Source organism: Puma concolor, chromosome B1, assembly GCF_028749965.1.
Source record: "Puma concolor isolate L17-30 chromosome B1, mPumCon1.1.hap2, whole genome shotgun sequence".
NCBI classification, from domain to species: domain Eukaryota; kingdom Metazoa; phylum Chordata; class Mammalia; order Carnivora; family Felidae; genus Puma; species Puma concolor.
Window position 1 is genome coordinate 147,865,211 of NC_141670.1, and position 19,713 is coordinate 147,884,923.

General features: G+C 39.4%; 1 protein-coding gene across 4 annotated transcripts in view; it reads left to right on the plus strand.

Annotated features, from left to right (window-relative positions):
- Positions 1-9,310: 9,310 nt before the first annotated feature.
- ANKRD17 (ankyrin repeat domain 17) overlaps positions 9,311-19,713 on the plus strand; it is a 166,244-nt gene continuing 155,841 nt past the window's right edge. For 2 of the 4 annotated variants that reach the window (XM_086704865.1, XM_086704866.1), the window contains exon 1: positions 9,311-9,842. In XM_086704865.1, the coding sequence (XP_086560991.1) occupies positions 9,420-9,842 (423 nt within the window). In that variant the 5' untranslated portion in view covers positions 9,311-9,419. The remainder of the gene's footprint in view (positions 9,843-19,713) is intronic. The other 2 variants (XM_086704870.1, XM_086704871.1) reach the window with 1 other exon arrangement.

Consider the following 19,713-nt stretch of genomic DNA (forward strand, 5'->3'; position numbering starts at 1 on the left):
CGCCCCTATAGGAGACATAGTTTTAAAAGAAAATCTAATGTAAAATGTGTATTCATTACCCAATAACATTTAATTAAATATGAATTGTGTAGCAACTGTGTTCTACTAAAGTGACCGGCAGTTAATTACTATTTCTGCTAGATTGTCATTCTTCTAGCCCTCAGCTTAGTTATTTCTTACTTGGCTCTGCTTCTGGAGCAGCAGGCTAATAAAATTATAAGTTCCAAAAGAGAGTGATCAGAGGGTGAAAGAGATCTCAAAATCATGTCATATGAGGAGTAAATGAAAAGAAGGAAAGAGAAAACCAGGGTCATTGGATGGATAGCAATTAAAGGGAGGCATATTTCATCTCCACATCTGCCTCAGATTTCTTAGCACAGTCCACAAGGCCCTGAATGATTTGGCTTCTGCTAACTTCTCCAGCCTCATCCTGCAAAAATTATTCCATTCACTTTTTGTGTTTCAGCTCTTTTGACACAGTTTGATACCTCCCTCTTCAGGACTTTTATACATACACTACTTTGGCCAGCAATATTCTCTAATCTTTTGCCTGAGTAGTTTCTCCCATAGATATCAGCTCAAGCACTATTTTCTCAAGAAAACTCTACCCTCAAAGAAAGGTCCCTAGGTTAGTTTTCCCTTTAGCAGTTATTCCCTTTGGCAGTTCCTTTGTATGTCTCTCACACTAGACTATATGTGTCAAGGGATAAAGGACCATGTTTGTGTTGTTCACCATTTTCTTGCCATCACAGAGACCATGCATAGTAGGTAGGCAACAGATACCAGGTGGATGAATGAAAACTCATTCTTATGTTGGATAAATTTTCAACTTAAATTCCAAAGTATCTTTAAAAAAAAAACCACCAGAAAATAGCAACAACATAATAAAAACAGGTACGTGACAAAAACGAAGGAGTAACATTGGATATTAGGAATTTGTGGAAACTGTGGGGAACTGAAGACAGCATGTGTTGTATAAAGGCATTCAAATTTCAAACAACTTTGAAATGCTGTGATGACAAAATATAGCATGTTCATGTAACAGTTTTGGTTACAGACCGCCATTTTGCAGTGCTTATATTTAAATGATATACCCAGGGGCACCTGGGTGGCTTAGTCGGTTAAACATCCGACTCTTGATCTCAGCTTACTCAGGTCTTAATCTCAGGGTCGTGAATTCAAGCCCCATGTTGGAGTCCACACTGGGCATGGAGCCTACTAAAATAAAATAAAATAAAATAAAATAAAATAAAATAAAATAAAATAAAATATCCATTTTATAGTCAATATAAATAATATTATAGAGAATACTTAATGGCATGAAAGTATGCTCATATACTAAGTTTTTAAAAATCATGCTTTTTTAAATGTTTTACAATGAGCTTGTATTGCTTTTGTATTCAGAAATAAATTGTTTTTACAAGGTAAAGAAGTAACTCAGGTGGCAATATGGAGGATAAAGTGGAATAGACTAGGACCAGAGGCAGGTAGATTAATAGACTATTGAAATAGTATGGGTGAAAGCTGGTAGAAGCCAAATTAAGGCAGTGGCTGTGAGGACAAAGAAAGTAATTAGATATGGATGCAGAATGAATAGGATTTGGTAATCTTAGATCTATTTAGGTTGGAGATAAAGGTTAAGGAAGCATTAGCTTAAACACAGTAATTCCGCTAGTAACCTTGAATCTATATGGGTTAGAGATAAGGGTTATGAATTCATTAGCCTTAAACATGGTAATTGAAATGAGATTCCTTCGGGAGAGAATATAATATAGAAATAGGGCAATGGCCTGAATCATGGGGAAACTCTTAACATCTAAAAGCCAGATGGAGGAAGAAATGCCTATAAAGAAGATCAAGTAGGATTGGTTAGAGAGATAAAGCAACTAGGAAGTTGTCATGGAAAATTAAAGGAAGTGGTTTTCAAGTAGGGATTGGTTAACGATGCTAGTAGAGAAAGCATCTTGCATGCTTCTGATGTTTGCTTCCTGTGATAGGACCTAAACTAGGTTCAACGTCTTTCCCTATACTTGGGGAAATTGACTGACTTATATGACTAGTGAATTTGTGAAGAATGTCTGATTTAGCTTTGTCCTCCAACCTACAAGGACAAGGTTGTCTACAGAAACCAAACTGTCATTTGATCCTCCATGCCGTCCTTGGGAAGTGTTGCTCGGGACTGAAGGTATACATTGGCCTAATTGTGGGGATAAGTTGGCAGGCCTATTTGGTTTTTCATACTGAACAACATCAATCAACTTACTCTTATCAGAAATAAAGTGATATATCGGCCCCCATTTCTATCCTTTATTTCTCAAATTGTTCAGAACCTATGCAAGAAGGGAATTAGTTTATTGAGATTCCTTAGAAAATGCGACAACTCATGTCAAAGTCCACAAGAGTCAGGTAAAGTATGACTTTGACAATTAAGAAGTAATCATAAATCATTACTTTCCTTAATAAAGCCAGTTTCTCCAAGGAAGACAACTGAGGGAATGTCTCCATGATGGTGTTGGTGGGGCAACTATAACTACTGCTCCAATCTTTGTTCTGTAAGTTTCTCTAAGAATGGGATTGAACCACCCAGGGGACTACATTAGTCAGGGCTATTTTAGTTGCAAATGAATAAAACCTACCTTAAAATAGCTTAAATGAGGGTGGCAAGGGTGGGTGAGAGAAAAGGCAGAACTTAGTGGCCACTTAATTAATGGACAATAGACCTAACCCTGGATTTCAAATATCATTTTGACTCTACTGTCTATTGCTCATACCTGCCTTCTTCCATCTTTGTTGTGTGGCAAGGTAGGCTCCATGTTATGTCAGCATCTCTAGCCTCAGTAAAATTTTTATAGATAACTGTAAACATTGACTTGGCTCATGTGCCTATCTTTATGACAGGGGAAAAAAGTCATATAATTGACAGCTTTATTACATAGATGAAAGGCACTTCTTGAAAAGATGGACATACAAAAAGTAAGTGATGGGATATTCTCCACAACATTCCACCCCTTGGTTACCTAGCATCTACGCTTGTGCTTCTTTCAGTATATATAATCTCAAAAATGTCCTAGCCTAAGACAATGCCATTATTCCATGGACAACTGAAATACTTTCTTGGGAAACATGCTAAAGTCTCATCCAATTATCGAACCTTACTTGAAAACCCAGAGTTCTGATGTGCATTTCTTTTGTTCAGGTCTGGATGTAGCTCTTTGTGGTACAACATAATGAAGATAATTTAATTAGATAGTGGTATAAACTTAACAAGGTGAGTTAAGGGCACCCTTAATTAGCTAGTGGATGAGGTCCTTGGTCAGTTAATATAGTGGTCTTGAGTTTGCTCTCTGAAAGGTGCTCCCTTATCCCTTATACAAAAGTGGGTATCGGAATTATTGGAACAAAGCCTAAAACTCAACATTCAACAGGTTGTTGCTTGCGACAACATATTAAGTATTGCCAAACCTCCTAGCTAGGGATGAGGAATCTTATTATTGTGCACCTCACCTAGACTCATTGGTTACACATTTTAGATTGTGTCATTTGTTGATACTGGTACTATTACTAATCAAGAATGAAAACACAAACATTGCCATTTTGAGATATTTTATTCTCTTCAACAGTCTGTTTTGAATTTCACATTAATTTTTTATTCAAATTCAGGGAATTCAGTTTAAGGTATTATTATTAGACTACTCTCATCCCTCCTCTAAGATTTTATCTGGTTTTTAGAGATACGTTCTTTACCATCATGACTTTGGCAGAGGGGAATCTGGTTTGCTTGGTGTCTAAATTTGTTGCTGAAAGGTCTGTTGTTGATACAAATTGTAATCTACTCTTTCAAAGTGTTTTTCCTCTGCCCTTACCTCTAAATGTATGGATATTAGTGTCTTCTCTCAGTAGGATCCTCTATCCAATCCATGGATTCATACCATAGCTTCTGACATGAGTTTCCATCACCCTGCCTGCAAGCAGTTAGGCTCACTGTGAACCAAGTTTACATACCTCTTAAGAAATTCTGTATCTCCTTTTCAGTCTACTGTCATCAAGAAAGATGCAAGAGTGGGAGTGATTATCAATGCTGTCTGGTCCTCTCTGCCTAAACAGGTCATGCTGAGCTTCTACTTGATTGTAGTCGCTTGTGTTAGGCAAACTTCCTGATGGGAAGCAGGGCACAAGCCACAAGCTCTGTTTTTGAATTCTGAAATCTTCTTGGCAGTATCTATCCCTTATCATTTGGTGTTCTAACCCTGAGGAGAGAGCCAGGAAATACATGTCTCAAATCATGGGCTCTTTTACCCTTTTGTAACACCACTGAGGCTGCCTTTATTTCCTTTTCAGGCAAGTTCACTTCCCATGGTGACCAAAGGCCATAGGTAAAGTTTTTGCTTGGTTCTACTGTGACATGTTTCTTTCTTAATAGTAGCTAGCCCAAATGGTGAGGCTGTTTCTCATTGGCTTCATTTTGTTAATCTGCCCATTCCTGAATCAATCATTATGACTGAGTAATAAGGGTACTTTTGCTGGCGTGATTCATGGGTTCACCTCTGCGGTATGAAAATTAGGTCTAGGTAATGGACAGTTACACCTGGGGGAAAGGATAGATCTAGATTAGTTAGGATAACTTCCAAATCTGTGGTTTAACCCAAAAGAATATATATAAGTTCTAATACAAGTGAGTCCGTCCACCTTGTGGCTTGGCCATCTTCAACACGTGGCTTCTAATACAAATGTGTTCATCTGCCTCAAATTGGTGGGGAATGGGAGATCTTGGACTTCTCATGTGCTGTTTTTATGGACCAGAGCTGCAACAGGAGCACATCACTTCTACTCACATTCCACTGGTTAGAACCTAATTGGCACACCTAACTGGTGAGCCTACTTGCAAGGGAGGTTGGGAAATATAATATGTGTATCCACAAAAAGAATCTAGTGTCTACAAGAGTCCACTATTCTGGTCACTAAATATCTATTTTATCTCTCTTCCCACACAGAGTACATGTCCTACTCCAATGAGACAACCTAAAGTTCTGTTCAGTTACTAGGTCAGGCCTAGAGTCTAGGTCTTTAGGTAATGTGCAGGCCTCTTCATTAGGTCCAAGTGTAACCTATGAACTAAAAGGGTAAGTTACCTCTATTATTACTCCATGTTCCAGCAAACCCAATGTACATTGGTAGATCAGAGACAGGTAACTACACTATGCTCTCATTAGGAAAAGAGAAAGATATGGGGCGCCTGGGCAGCTCAGTTGGTTAAGCATCTGACTTTGGCTCAGGGCATGATCTCACGGTTCATGAGTTCGAACCCCATCTCGGGCTCAGTGCCAATAGCATGGAGCCTGAAGCCTGCTTCAGATTCTGTGTCTCCCTCTGTCTCTGTCCCTCCCCCGCACGTGCTCTGTCTCTGTCTCAAAAAAAGACATTAACAAAATTAAATAAAATAAAAAAAAAGGAAAAGAGAAAGATGTGAGACATTAGGAAATGTGGATACATAACAATGATGAAATAGTGTGCAGACATTTTGTGATCCACCTTCCCTCAGAGTACAGGAAGGCTTGATGAGACCTCAGTCTTTGGGAGGAAGTCCCTTGTCCTTTGTCTTTTGTATAGCCCCTTATACCAGACTCTGATATGTTGTCCATTATTCTCCATGGCCACATCCTATGAGGGTACTGGATGCTGTAAGGTGTTTATGCCCTATTTCCTTATACAGGCTTGGTGTTGAATAGTTGCCTCACTGTTTTAACACTTGAACAACATTTGAACCAGGTTAATGATATGATTATATGCTTAGTAATAAAATTCCTTCAAAAATTTAGTCTTGTGATCTACTTGCTTCCAGTGACTACATCCCAAGTTTTTTGTTTTTGTTTTTGATAGAGAGCATGAGCAAAGGAGAGGGGCAGAAAGAGAGAATCTTAAGCAGGCTCCAAACCCAGCATGGAGCCCAACCCAGGGCTTGATCTCACAACCATGAGATCATGACCTTAGCCAAAATCAAGAGTTGGACACTTAAGCGACTGAGCCACCCAGGCCCTTCCCTTTTTTTTTTTTTTTTCTTTTTTCAAGTTCATTTATTTAAGTAATCTCTACACCCAACTTGGGGCTTGAACTCATGGCCCTGAGATCAAGAGTCACATTCTCTTCTGAGCCAGCCAGGCACCCTGACCCAAAGTTCTTTCTTACATAATTCTAGAACCTGATTTACTTCTTTCCTTCCTTGCTCCCATGCCTTGTCCCCATGTCTGTTTTTCTAGAACTCCATTCCAGCCACCTTCAGGCCATCTAAAATAATGGCCTTTGATGGAAACACCAAAGCCTCGATATGATCTTTGTTCCTGTACTGTACTCAAGGCCTCCTCCGTTTCATTTTTTACCATTCAAGGTCTAGAAAGTCAGCTTTTCCAATCCTTTCAAGTATTCTTATGCATTTTCATTTCGGCAATTCTTTCCTTGAGCTTATCTTTTTAGTAAAACCTTGCTAAAGGCAAAATGTAAAATTCAAAATACACTATTGCTTTTATTCTTTTGAACTATCTCCTCTGGAGCTAGTCTCAGTAGATAGGTGATATGATTTTCAATTACGTTGCCATTATAAAACCTGCGTCTCCTTCTTCCAGCCTCCTAAATCAGTTTCTCCAACCTCTGCTACATCATCACTAAACCAATGCAACACATTTTAGATTACTGTCCTAGCAGTACCCCACTTCTGGCACCAATTTCTGGATTAGTTATGGTCATTCTAGCTCCTGTAACATAAATTCTCAAATCTCAGTTTTTTCTTATAAGAAGTCCAAAAGAGTTTTTCTAATTTGGAGGTGGCAGTTTTCCAAGTAGTGATTTAGCTACTCATGTTCTTCTCTTCTGGCACTGGCATCTCCAACATACAGTTTTCAGGGTTATGATACTCACTAGCTGATGGAAAAAGAGTAAGGGAGGATGGGAGGAACTTTATTAAGCCTGGAAATGTGTGCATCACTTCCATTCACATTTCATTGGCTAAAAGTCAACTACACGACCCCAACTAACTTCAGAGGAAATTGGGAAATTCAGTCTAGCTGTATGTCCAGAAGAAATGTTTTATGAATGGCTAGTCAAGTCTCTGCCACAAGGTTCTAAAAAAAAAAAAAAAAAAAAAGCTAGATAAAAGTAATAGAAAGTCACTCTAGGGGTCTATTCTAATAGGTTTGACTGCATCTTAGTCCCAACAAGATATTCATTTCACTACTATGTAAACTTATTTTCTTCTAAGTAATGGGATTAAAGACAGTATTTTTGATAGTGTTCTAGGTAAAGAAGTTAGATTGCAAAGGGTTAATGAGTTAAATTCAGATAACAGACATTGAACATAGAATCCTTTTTAAAAGCCTAATTGTGAAGGGAAGGAAACAGAGTGGAACCAGAAATGTGGAGGTTTGAAGACAGAAAAGGTAATAAATGGAAGAGAAAGAGGAGATTGAAACTAGAATGAAGATGGATAATTCATCTCATATAAGAGCCAGAAATGTCTCATTCCTCTGATACTGGAGAAGAGGAAAGTTCTGGAAGTATCTAAGTTTATGGTATTTAGAAAATTGAAGGAGTTGACACGTAACAGCATCAATCTTTTGGCGTTTGAAGTAAAGTCATATAATGAAATGTGACTGGGACTTAAACACTGCAAAAAGTATTCTGGTGGGAAGGGAAAAGAAGGTGCTGATGAATATACAGGGTAGGAGGGAGTAATCTAGCTGAGGTTCTAGAACCTAAACCTGTAGTGTTAAGATACACAAATGTAGTATCATGTTCTGCACAGGACCTCGGCAAAAACTGTGGGAGAGGAACAGGCAGATAGTTAGCTTAGTGTGTATATTTACTATAGCACCTATCACACCATAAAGCCCCTGGAAGCAGAGACTTTGATTTCCAAAACTATGCACACAGTAGGAACATGATGAATTTTTGTTTGAATGAATTGATTCAGTCATTGCCAATTCTGCCATAGTACTCTGTAGAGTACTGGCAACTGCCCACATTTCATATGGTATGCCAATGCTAAAAAGAAAAAAAAAAAAAGCTAAAAAAAATTCAGGCACACTCAATTAAACTTAGCAGTCTTAAAATGGCAACTATGTCAGCTGAGACATAATTTTTATCCTGTGCCAGTACATCTGCCTTTGACGTTTGCTTCATTTTCCTTATGCCACTGTGTTCTTATTGGACCAGAAAGGGATAATTCTGAGTTCAATAAGCCACGCTATTATTTCAAAAGTCCTGGAAGTTCTTCATACACCTACGAATGAACTCAAAACCTCCTTCACAACATTCCAAGAGATGCATAGACAGGGATGATTATTTATGATGCTCACTTCACAGAAAAAAAGCCGAATCGGTGAGGGGTGGAAGAACTAAATCAGGGTCATTTGGTGAATTCTCTGCAAAGTCTGGCACGTATCGTGCTTGCTTCTCCCGTCTTTTCCCCTTTGGAAACTTTAAAGTAATCTCAGACCTCACCTAATCGAACTCCTTCATAACACACAACTGTAAACTCAGATTCAGGAAGTCTGTACCTCAAGACTCAGGCCAAAGAGGGCTCTTTCCTCTACACGACGCCATCTCTTAAAGATCCAAAGCCTTAATCACGATTTGGCGGTGGAAAAAAAGGCCAGGAATAAAACTACGTACGACAGTCCAGAAAGAGGCCCCACCTCCCGGATCTGGCGGTCCCGGCCTCCAGCTAACAAAGTGTCTGCACCGCGCGTCCGCACCGGCTTCCCACCCGGCCCGGGGCCGCTGCTCTCCAGCCCGCCCGCCTGTCCCACGCGCTGCAGCAGTGCCAGCCCGCGGGGGCCCGGAATCTGGCCCTCGAAATCTCACTTTCGTCTTTGGGCCACCCGCGCGCCACGGCTCAGGCGACGGCTGATGGCGTCACCTGCACTTCCGCCTGCGGCTGCGTTCTAGTCACAAGCGAGGAAGGAAGAAGGGAGGTCTGAAGGGCTGTATGTGTGGGGGAAATAGCGAGGAAAGAGAAGCAATCCGGGCGCTCGCAGGCGCTACGACTGTAACCGCGGGCCTCTTCTGTCCCCGCCGTCCCTCCATCGGAAGTCGCCCTGGGCACACTTCCCTCGCTTCCTCCTGGTCTCCCCTTCTCTGGGTCTCCCGACACCCGGGTCTCTCTTTACGCCTCACCCCTCCCTCCCTCCTTTGCTCCCTCACACTCCCTCCCTCTCCCTCCCTCCCATCGTCAGGCTCCCCGCCCTTAGTATCGCGAGACGAGGTGAGAGCTGGCGGAGCGGCGGCGGCGGCGGCGGCAGTAGAGGTGACCGAGGCGGTGGCGGCGGAGGCGGCACCGAGCGCTGTGTCGGCCCCGGTGCGGCCGAAGTCGCGGTAGAGCGTAGCCCCCACGCCCCTCCCCCGTCCGCGCCCCCCCTCTTTCCCCGGGGATGGAGAAGGCGACGGTTCCGGTGGCGGCGGCGGCGGCGGCGGCAGCGGCTGAGGGAGAAGGGAGCCCCCCGGCGGTGGCGGCCGTGGCGGGCCCCCCCGCGGCGGCGGCGGCGGCGGCGGCGGCGGAGGTCGGCAGCGGCGTTGGCGGCAGCAGCGGGGCTCGCTCGGCCTCTTCTCCTCGTGGGATGGTGCGAGTCTGCGACCTACTCCTGAAGAAGAAGCCGCCGCAGCAGCAGCACCACAAGGCCAAGCGTAACCGGACTTGCCGACCCCCCAGCAGCAGCGAAAGCAGCAGCGACAGCGACAACAGCGGCGGCGGTGGAGGCGGCGGCGGCGGCGGCGGCGGAGGCGGCGGCGGCACCAGCAGCAACAACAGCGAGGAAGAAGAGGACGACGACGACGAGGAAGAAGAGGTTTCTGAGGCAAGGGCCTGCTTTCAAAGGAAGGAGGGAGGATGGGGCAGTAAAGGGTAGGGGCCGAAGGTGGGAGGGGACTTGCGGTGGGACAGATTCCTGTGGGTCGGTCTATCTCAGCGGCCAGGCTTTCCACTGCCCTCTTTCTTTCCCCGGCCTAAATCGTGAGGTGTGGGGATGTGGGGGAGGGTAGCTGACACGTGGGGGTGGGAGGACCACAGAGCCCACGGAGTTGGTGAACAGCAGGTTATCCCGGGATGGTTCACATGGTTAAGGATGGAGGGAATTGGTTAGATTCCCTGTTTGCACACCCGGCGGGGTCTGCCTGGGGTCAGCAGGGCCCTGTTATTCCTGGGGCGGGGGCGGGACCAAAGCGGGAGGGGTAAGATAATAGGTAGCTGAGTCTCTTGGGGAATGACTGGGAGGTTGGTAGATTTCTCCCACTTGCGAGGTGGAAGAGAGAGCAGTTTGGAGGGGAGGTAAGGTTGTAAGGGACTCAGAGCTAAGTATTTGTGTATGTGAGAGACACGTGAGAAGCTGTACTTTTCCATACTGTTCTGCTGCAGGTTTTTGTTTTTTTTTTTCCGTAACTATTGTGGCTGCTGAAATAGCTTTTAGTTCTTTGCTCTCTCAAGGATTTTGGATGAACCGATCTTATATCCCTATATATTTATATGTAACTGAGTGGCTGAAAATATATTTGACTCTTACATGTGCATACATATACATCTTCAGATGCTTCCTTAGTGAGGAGGAATTCAGCCAGGCTCTCTCGTTTTCCAGATATTCTGGGGCAGCTCAAGAGTGCTTTGAAGCCAGTCTTGGTTGCGGTGAGTTGGAATAGGAAGGCCTCTTGGTTTGTCCTAGTGATCTGGTTTCATAACTGTTTTATAATTTTTCCTGGGTCCACAGACAGGCGGCGTTGCAGGACCTTATTCTTCAAAGGCCATATAACCCAAAAGCTCAGTAAAACATAGCATACTGACAACAAACGAAGAGTTAGCCTTACTAGTTATCAACTCTTTTGTAACTCTCTTGTCCACTCCCTGAAATGGAAGCTAGAAAATCTTGATTCGGAGAAAGAAGTTGTAACTTAAGGCAGCAGAAGGAAAACCGCTTTAAAGACTGATTTTAAATCCAGTTGTACGAGAACAACTGAATTATCTAGAAGTAGCACTTGCCATTTATTCTCTTCCACAAACAGAACTTACCTTGGTGCAAAGCTTGTTTTTTGAAAATTGCATTATTGGATCTTGAGTTCTGTTCAAATAGAGAAATACCTTTTAAAGAGTTTGAGACTTCTCTGTTGGAAGACCAGATTCTCTTTTACCTCAGACTGGATGAAGTTATATAGGTAGAGATGTAATAGTTAAAGTATGTGTGCCAAAAAGATGAACACTCCTTGCTATTCTGTATCCTGTTGAATTCTAAGCATAGATTTGTATTGATAGATTTTGTATTGATTTTAGTTGGAACCTCTCAATATATAGTGTGTTGCTCGGGCTGCATTTGAAACAATGGAGAAAAGGGTGTGACAGGATTCTTATTTTCAATAAAATCTATTATGGTAGTTAGAATCATTTCCTTGTACAGTTCTTTACAGAGATGAGAAACATTTTAGAGATAATCTAGTTCAGCCCTTTTATTTTAAAAATGAGGAAAACAAGGCTTAGAAGAAACTGATTGTGGTGGAGTGTAGCAAAAGTAGAAAATCAAAGTTTTCTAATGGTTCCGAACAGTACACTTTATATGGCAGTTTATTTCCTTGCATCCCCCTCCCGAATCTTTCAAAAAACAGGCAATGAATTGCAAGGTAACACAAACATGCAGCTGTGGTCAGAATGCCAGTATTTTATTAAGATTTTAAATACTCCCACAGAATATCAAGCTCTGGTTTAGAACTCAATATCAAGTTGAGTGTAGTGCTTAGGGGAATATTCTGTAAACTTCACATACCTAGGTAGTTTTGTTCATTGGAATTTGGCCTAATAAGCAAAACTTTTAGTAAGTTTATAGGTGTGTTAGTTTTGTGAAGCAGGTTTATTTTCTTCAGAAAATGGAAATGATATATTTTGATTTTCATCAACTAGGGAGTTTCTTTGTTTTTAATATGCTTTATTTTGTTCTGTCCACAGTGGTGTAAACAACGGGTTTGTCATTTGTTATGAAGATGAGTCAGGAGAAATAAGTGTAAGAAAGTGCAGCCATTAAAAAAACATCTGTATAGGTACATGATGAGGGATGAGCAAACAGAAAGGAGTACAGTATGTCTTTGCACCTGCCTCCATCCTTGACCAAAATAAAGAAATAAATAAACCTCATAGTCACTGTACACTATAAGCTAATTGGGTGAGTTGTGCAATGCTTTTCATTTCATTATCATTTTATTGACATGTCAGCAGAAGTTTAACTCTCTAGAGCTAGGAAATCTTGTGGCTAATACTCTTTGTATTTAAGTCCATTTTCTAATTCATTCTGTTACTGGCTACACAAAATAAAACGTGGATGACATGATCCCTGAGGTTATCCTTCTAATAAGAATTATCAAAAGGTTAAAAAGAAATATGGAAGGTTATAGTTTTTGTATATAGTTTTGGTTTCAGGTACTTAACCTGAAAAAGTGGATGATAATTTAACAAAAAATATGTATATTTACTATGAAGAAATGTTAGCTGGATATTCTCCATATCTGCTGAAAGAGAAAAGTTCGAAGGAAAGGAGATTCAATTTAAAGAGTAAGGAGCTTTACTTGAATGTTGAAGAAGATCTAATTTTTAAAAAAAATTTTTAATGTTTATTCATTTTTTGAGCGAGAGAGAGACACACACACACACACACACACACACACACACACACACACACACACACACACGTGCGAGTGGGGGAGGGGCAGAGAGTGGGGGAGACAAAGAATCCGAAGCAGGCTCCAGGCTCTGAGCTGTCAGCACAGAACCTGATGCAGGGCTCAAACTCATGAACCATGAGATCATGACCTGAGCTGAAGTTGATCGCTTAACCAACTGAGCCTCCCAGGTGCCCCACAAGAATCTAATCCTTATCAAATGTTACAGTAGGTTATTGAGAATTGTATTTTTTCTTCAGTGTTTCAGCATAGGATAATCATGTTTTAGATAATTTATGTAACTTCATCTATACCTGAAAACAAAGGATAAGACCAAGAGCTCTCCTCTGCCCTCTCCTTCCCCCCTCATTTGACTCAAAATCTTAGATCAAAAATTGAAAAATGCATAGTATCCTTGGTTTTCAGTGGATGACTGACTAATACAGAAAATACACAGAAGTGTATTTCCTAGCATGAAAGGCTTGATGCACTTCTTTTCAAATTAGTGGACTAAATTAAATTTCTTACTCGAATATTACGGGAAAACAATGTTGAAATTTCAAGAGTTGATACTTTGGAGATGTCAGAAATAACATTGCATTCTATTGAATGCATTTTTAAATGTAATTGAATGGTTTGCTAATGCAGAATTCAAAGAGGGAAAAAACTTCTTAAAGGTAGGATTCATGTTCAAAAGTAATTTTTATTAAAGAGGTGTAAAATGTAAGTACAGTAGGAGTGGATTAGAATTCCAACTCTTTTTGGTAGATAACTTGGTGCTTTAAACTTAAGAGACAAACCTAGTGAAGAAATTTTAGACAAGGGGAACCAGTGAATAAATTAGTACTGACTTACTTTTGAAAGGATTTGTAAGGCTAGGGAGAATTTGTAGATATGGAAGAAGTAGGGTTGAGAATGAGAGAAAAAAAATTATTTCAGTATATTATGTTCCTTCAAGTTCGCTTCCAGATCTTTTGTTGTTGTTTTTTAATGGAAAAATGCCACCCCAGTTCCTTTGTTGTAACGGTAGAATCCCAGTTGAGTCCAGAGAAGCTTACTTGTTACCCAGTTTCACCTCTTAAATGATGAAGCAGTATTTGTAAACTAGATGTTAAGATCTTTGAAGAAATAGTTATGTCATAATTATCTTGTTTCATAGTCTGCCTAAGCACTTAGGAAAGTTCCAGAATTCATTTAGGAAACCAAGAGGAGTTTCTTCCTCTCATCTTGGATCCAGGGCTGACAAATCAATGGAAGTTTGGATTTCAATATCTTTCAGTTGCTAATTTACTTCTCTTACTGATGGTGCTGTTCCCTAGGTGTTAGGCTGGAAGACATTTAAAGCCAATTTACTTTGTTGAATGTCTGATAACTACCTTAAGCCTCCTACATATATTTACATTTTAAAAACATAGTAAGAAACTATTACTTATTCAGAGCCTACTGTGTGTCAAGTCTAACATAATGGTTAAGAGCACGGACTAGAGCTTAGAGTCAAATATGATCCATCATTCAATAGGTTTGTGATCTTGGGCAAGTTACCTTAAACTCTCTGCGCCTCAGTTTCTTACTGTGTAAGTGGTGATAATGTAGATCCTATTTTATACCATTGTTATGAGAATTAAATGAGATAATACAGGTATCCTGTATTCTCATTTTATTTTCACCCTGTCTGTGGAGTAGATGTCCTCATATTTCTTTAATTATTCATTAAATGCTTAGAGTTCCTGCTTGTGCTGGGCATTTTGCTATACTGGGTAAGTAATGTTGAGCAAAACTGTTTTAATGCACATTGATTTTAAAATGCACCAGTGATTAATGAGAGTAAGAGTAAATGGTTAAATGTATATGCTGAAATCAAGTGGGTGAGTTTCAGAAGTATACACATGTTGGGAGGGGATATTCATAATAACTTTAGAGGCAAAAGATACAGGCTTAGAAGGGTTTTAGGTAGCTTCATCAGGGCCACACAGCTAATTAGCAGAGCAGGACTTAACCTGTCTGTTTGATTCAAAGCCTACTCATTCATTCATTCATTCATTCATTCACATATTCTGTTATGCTGTTTGATGTTAAGTGCAGCATCTTGAAATTTGGCATTTCAGATAGTGTGAAAACAAATTCAGGTAGTGTAGGGGAAGATCATTTTAGGCAGTAGGGCAACCAACTACTGAAGACACGACTATTCCAAGCTTTTCTTTCCTTTTCTTGTTCTTATTTTCTTGTTTCCTTCTCTTTTTCTTATTCAACTCATTAAAAAAGAAGAAATATAGAAAACTGCAGATAAGTATATCCATATTCCCACCATCTAGAATTAACTATTAACAAAATGAAACTTTATAGTGAAAACTACCCTCTCTAGAGGCAATCTGTTGCTTCTTCCTCCCTCTCAAGATTTTTACTTTTCAAGGTTGTTTCCAAAAGCTAAAAAAATATTTTAAATAGAAGTTGTCAACTTGGGATCTGGATAGGCTGTGAATACCTGAAATTAAACCCAAGATTTTGTTGAAGGTGCTTGTGTTTTATTCTTTCTCCCCTACCTTCATAGTGTGTGTGTAAAACTGTTATTAGATACTCAGAGAGGTCTGTGACTGCCTTCTCCCTCCCTCCCACCTTCTTAGTTTGAAACATTCTCACTGCAGTGGTAGTGGGAACTCGGCAGGCATTTATGTGCCTGCTTATAACCAAGGTAACGTGGTAATGCAGATGACCTATTTGTGTTGTGAAGTCCAAGACTTATTTGTTCTTTCTGGTAAACTAGCCCTATGCTTACTCTTATCTTAAATCCTCATATTTTGCCTTTTAATTGTTTAATTGATGAAGTGGTTTTCATCTAGTCTGCTATGGACTGTCAGATTTGAAGATGGAAATGCTGCGTTACACATCTTTATATCTCCTGCTGCATTGTACCATGTGTGTTATATAAGTCTTAGTGTCTTACCTCTGCTAGGCTTTCATGAAGTCAGATCTCTGAAGTAAAAATCACTAAATAAGTAATAAATGAATAAATATTTCTTCTTTAGGCACTTACTCTGGAAATATTTGGGATCATCAGAGCAGTACATTTTGACTTCCCAAAATTTGCTAGACTGTTTGCTAGATTGCTTCCACTAGCATCTAGTTATACTATCCAGTTGACTAGGAAATCAATTTTTAGGCAGTGTATTTGTATTTATGACAGTTGTCTATTCTACATTCTTAGCACGGTGATTTAGTGGGTTAGGAAATGTACATATAATGAATTTTCATGTAATTTTTTCCATACTTGACCATAGATGAAAAAAATTTCACTTCACAGTAGTATGTGGGGTAGTACCTGCTGATACTACTTGTGTTTTTATTAGAACCATTAGAGGGCACCAACATCCATGGTAATCTATGCCAAATCTGACTAACTTCCTTTAATTTTCACCTTTTGAAAAAAAAAAAATTAGGTTATTGCAGGTGAAGGGTGGATATGAATACAGATCTAGTCCCTGGAACCTTACCTGTCTGATAGTTATGCTTATCCACTTGCCACCCAGAAGCAAAATACCCTTCCTTTCTTAGGATTTTTAATTTCTTAATATATATATTTTTGTCTTTAAAAACTTTTCTTATCCAGTCAAGAGGGGAAGTGGAATTGTGGAATGACATAGGTATTATTTTATCATGATTTATAATTTAGGTTTTAATTATTGAAAAGGGACATGTTGGATTTTATTTTTCCCCAAAATGCTTTGAAACTCAAAATTAATATAGATCTAATTATCGAAAGCACAGTATAAGTTGCCTTCTGTTATAAAACCCTATAAACATTACCTTGATCTTTAAAAAGTTGACCTAAAGGGTGCCTGAGCTGCTCAGTTGATTGAACGTCCAACTCTTGATTTCGGCTCAGGTCATGATCCCAGGGTCGGATCGAGCCCCTTGTCTGGCTCTGCACTGAGCGTGGAGCCTGCTTGGGGTTCTCTTTCTTCTCTCTCTGCCCCTCCCCTGTGTGTGTGTGTGTGTGTGTGTGGGCTCGCGTGCTCTCTCTCTTTCCCCCTCTCCCCCAAATTAAAAAAAAAAAGTTAAGCTTACTTCTGGGTAAGACTAGACATAAAAGAGGGTCAGTTACAAAAATATGTAAAGATCACAGTACTTTGAGAATTCCTTTTGGAGCCAATATTATTTAATATGTTTATAAACAATTTTGATAATATGATGAAATCCCTTTCAAGGTGTATAGATAGATCATAGTGAATTGTGTGTAATGGACAATAAGATTGTTGATAATAGGTTAAAATGTTAAATATGCTTTTATGAGTCAAGGTAAAAAAATGTGCTCTTTTTTGGTAAATGATCTGAAACAAAGCATGCTTTTTCAGTAAAATTCAGCATAGTGTTGAACAAGATGAGTTAAGGTATTGGAGAATTATAACTTATTTTAAGTAATTCTGTGATACATCTGCACAAAACAGATTATGTGTATTTTTGCTGGCTGTACCATGAAAATGTTGACTAAAAGTAGGAAAGTTCTAGAGTGGAATAGTTTAAAAATGATTGGAGGGTTAGGGATGAAATCCATGATAAAGGAGGACCTTAGATTATACTTAATTATATACTTAACTGCTTGTTACTTAATATTCAGATTAATCAGTACTAAAACTTGAGTTATGGAGAAAAATGTGAGGTGCATTAGATACTATTATTTCAATTTTGAAAATAAGTCATCTCCTCAATTCTTATTTCTTGAGCTTATTTGCAAGTACACACTAGACATGACAAATTTACAAAACTAGTATACCCGTGTCTCTCCAGCAGGGCATAGTCCCCTCCTGAGGTACCACTGGGTCTTATTTAGTCTTTCGTTTTTGTTTTTTTTTCCTGTTCCCCTTGTCCTCCCCCAAAAGAAAGGAACAGAAAAGAAAATAAAAGGCAAGAAATAACCCCCTAAAATTAATTTGTGGTCTGGGTTTTCCCTCTTGAATTGTCTTTTTTTTTTTTTTTTTAATGTTTATTTATGAGAGAGAGAGAAAGAGAAAACAAGTGGGGGAGGAGCAGACAGAGGGAGATAGAGGATCTGAGGCGGGCTCTGTGCTGACAGTAGAGAGCCTGATGTGGGGCTTGAACTCAGGAACTGTGAGATCATAACCTGAGCCGAAGTTGGACGCGCAACCAACTGAGCCACCTAGGTGCCCCTTGAATTGTCTTTTAATTAAAGAACCTTTGAGAAATATCTGAGAGAGATCTGTAGGAAAATTAGTTTTATCAGTTTTGAATTTAGAATAAGCATTAATGTATAGTTCTGTTTTCCTTTCCCTCTTTCCTGTCACTCTAAATTTGAAACCTGATAGGAAAAGGAAGCTTCTTGTTTGTGTTATACCAGTTGTATTTCCAATTCAGTCTTTGACCTCAGAGTCTCTTAAGTTCTCTGTGCAATGTTTCCCTCTTACTTTTTTTTTTATTTGAAGTTAATAACAAAAATACAAAACCTCTATTATAGTTTTTAGTAGTTCAAGATGCAGTATAGGAGTTAATTCTTTTACTTGACACACATTTATTATCTCCTATATGTGGCTGATTTCAGTATATAATAATCTCAACCATTTCCCTCTCAGTGAATGTTAAAAAGTTAACTATATTTAAAATAATACCTGTATATGTTGAACAAATTGATTTTATTCATGTTGTAGGTTAGTAAAACTTAACTTTACGTACATGAAAATTTAGCACAGTGATGGAATTTTTTAAAGATTTTTAGGAAATATCACTATTTTATACTCTTAGAAATAAGTTTATTTAAGAGCCATTATTGGGACCTAGCAAAATCAGAGATTATGAGGAATTGAAGAAACTGAGACATTATTCCTACCTTCATAATATTTAAATCATGTTGAGATAAAATTAATAATAATTTAGAACTGTGAAGATGATTTTAATCCTGTATAATTATTTGGGAATCTGTTAGTCTTCAGTGCAACTGTGTGCCTTTAGAATTTATCTCATTATAGGGATTGTTTTATTTCTGTTTTGAATACAAGTTGGGTAGACTTGGGTGCCCAGGGTGGCTCAGTCAGTTAAGCGTCCAACTTCAGCTCAGGTTATAATCTTATGGTTCATGAGTTCAAGCCCCACATCAGCTTTCTGCTGTCAGCACACAGCCCATTTCAGATTCTCTGTCCCCCCTGCCCCCCACTCACTCTTTCTCTCTCTCAAAAACAAACATAAAAAAAAAGTTGGGTAGACTTTACATCTTTTATGAGTGCCTCTTGGAATACTCACTAATTTTTGGTGTTAGGTTCTGATTCTTTTTTTTTTTTTTTAAGATGAGGTCTGTATGTGCTATTTTTCTAGAATGTCCTTGACAATTAAATTACACCAAAGACTTACCCATCCTAATTTACCCTGAAGATTTTGTAGTAAGAAGAGGTTATAAAGATATACTTGTGGTTAATGCAGGTATAAATATATCAAAATATGAGAAATTGAATTATAGAACAGTGTAGAATACAATGTTAAATATCTTCTAAATTAGATTTTAAATATGGTGTTAAATATGGTGTTTAAACATTATTAATTAATTAAATGTATGCACATGTGTAGAAGCATGTACATATTTGTAGAAAATTTGACAAAATCAAAAAGATCCAAAAAAGAATACAAAAATCACCTATAATTCTACTTTCCAGAATTAATCATTATTTAAAATTTTTTCTTTTTTGGGGCGCCTGGGTGGCGCAGTCGGTTAAGCGTCCGACTTCAGCCAGGTCACGATCTCGCGGTCCGTGAGTTTGAGCCCCGCGTCGGGCTCTGGGCTGATGGCTCGGAGCCTGGAGCCTGTTTCCGATTCTGTGTCTCCCTCTCTCTCTGCCCCTCCCCCGTTCATGCTCTGTCTCTCTCTGTCCCAAAAAATAAATAAATGTTGAAAAAAAAAATTTTTTTTTCTTTTTTTCCCCTTGGTGTATGTTAATCAAATTACCTGTCACACAGAGTAAAACTGTCACTTAGAAATCTTGTCTGCTAAAAGTTTCATTGATGACCATACTTAAAATATGTCAGTTGAAGAGATAAATA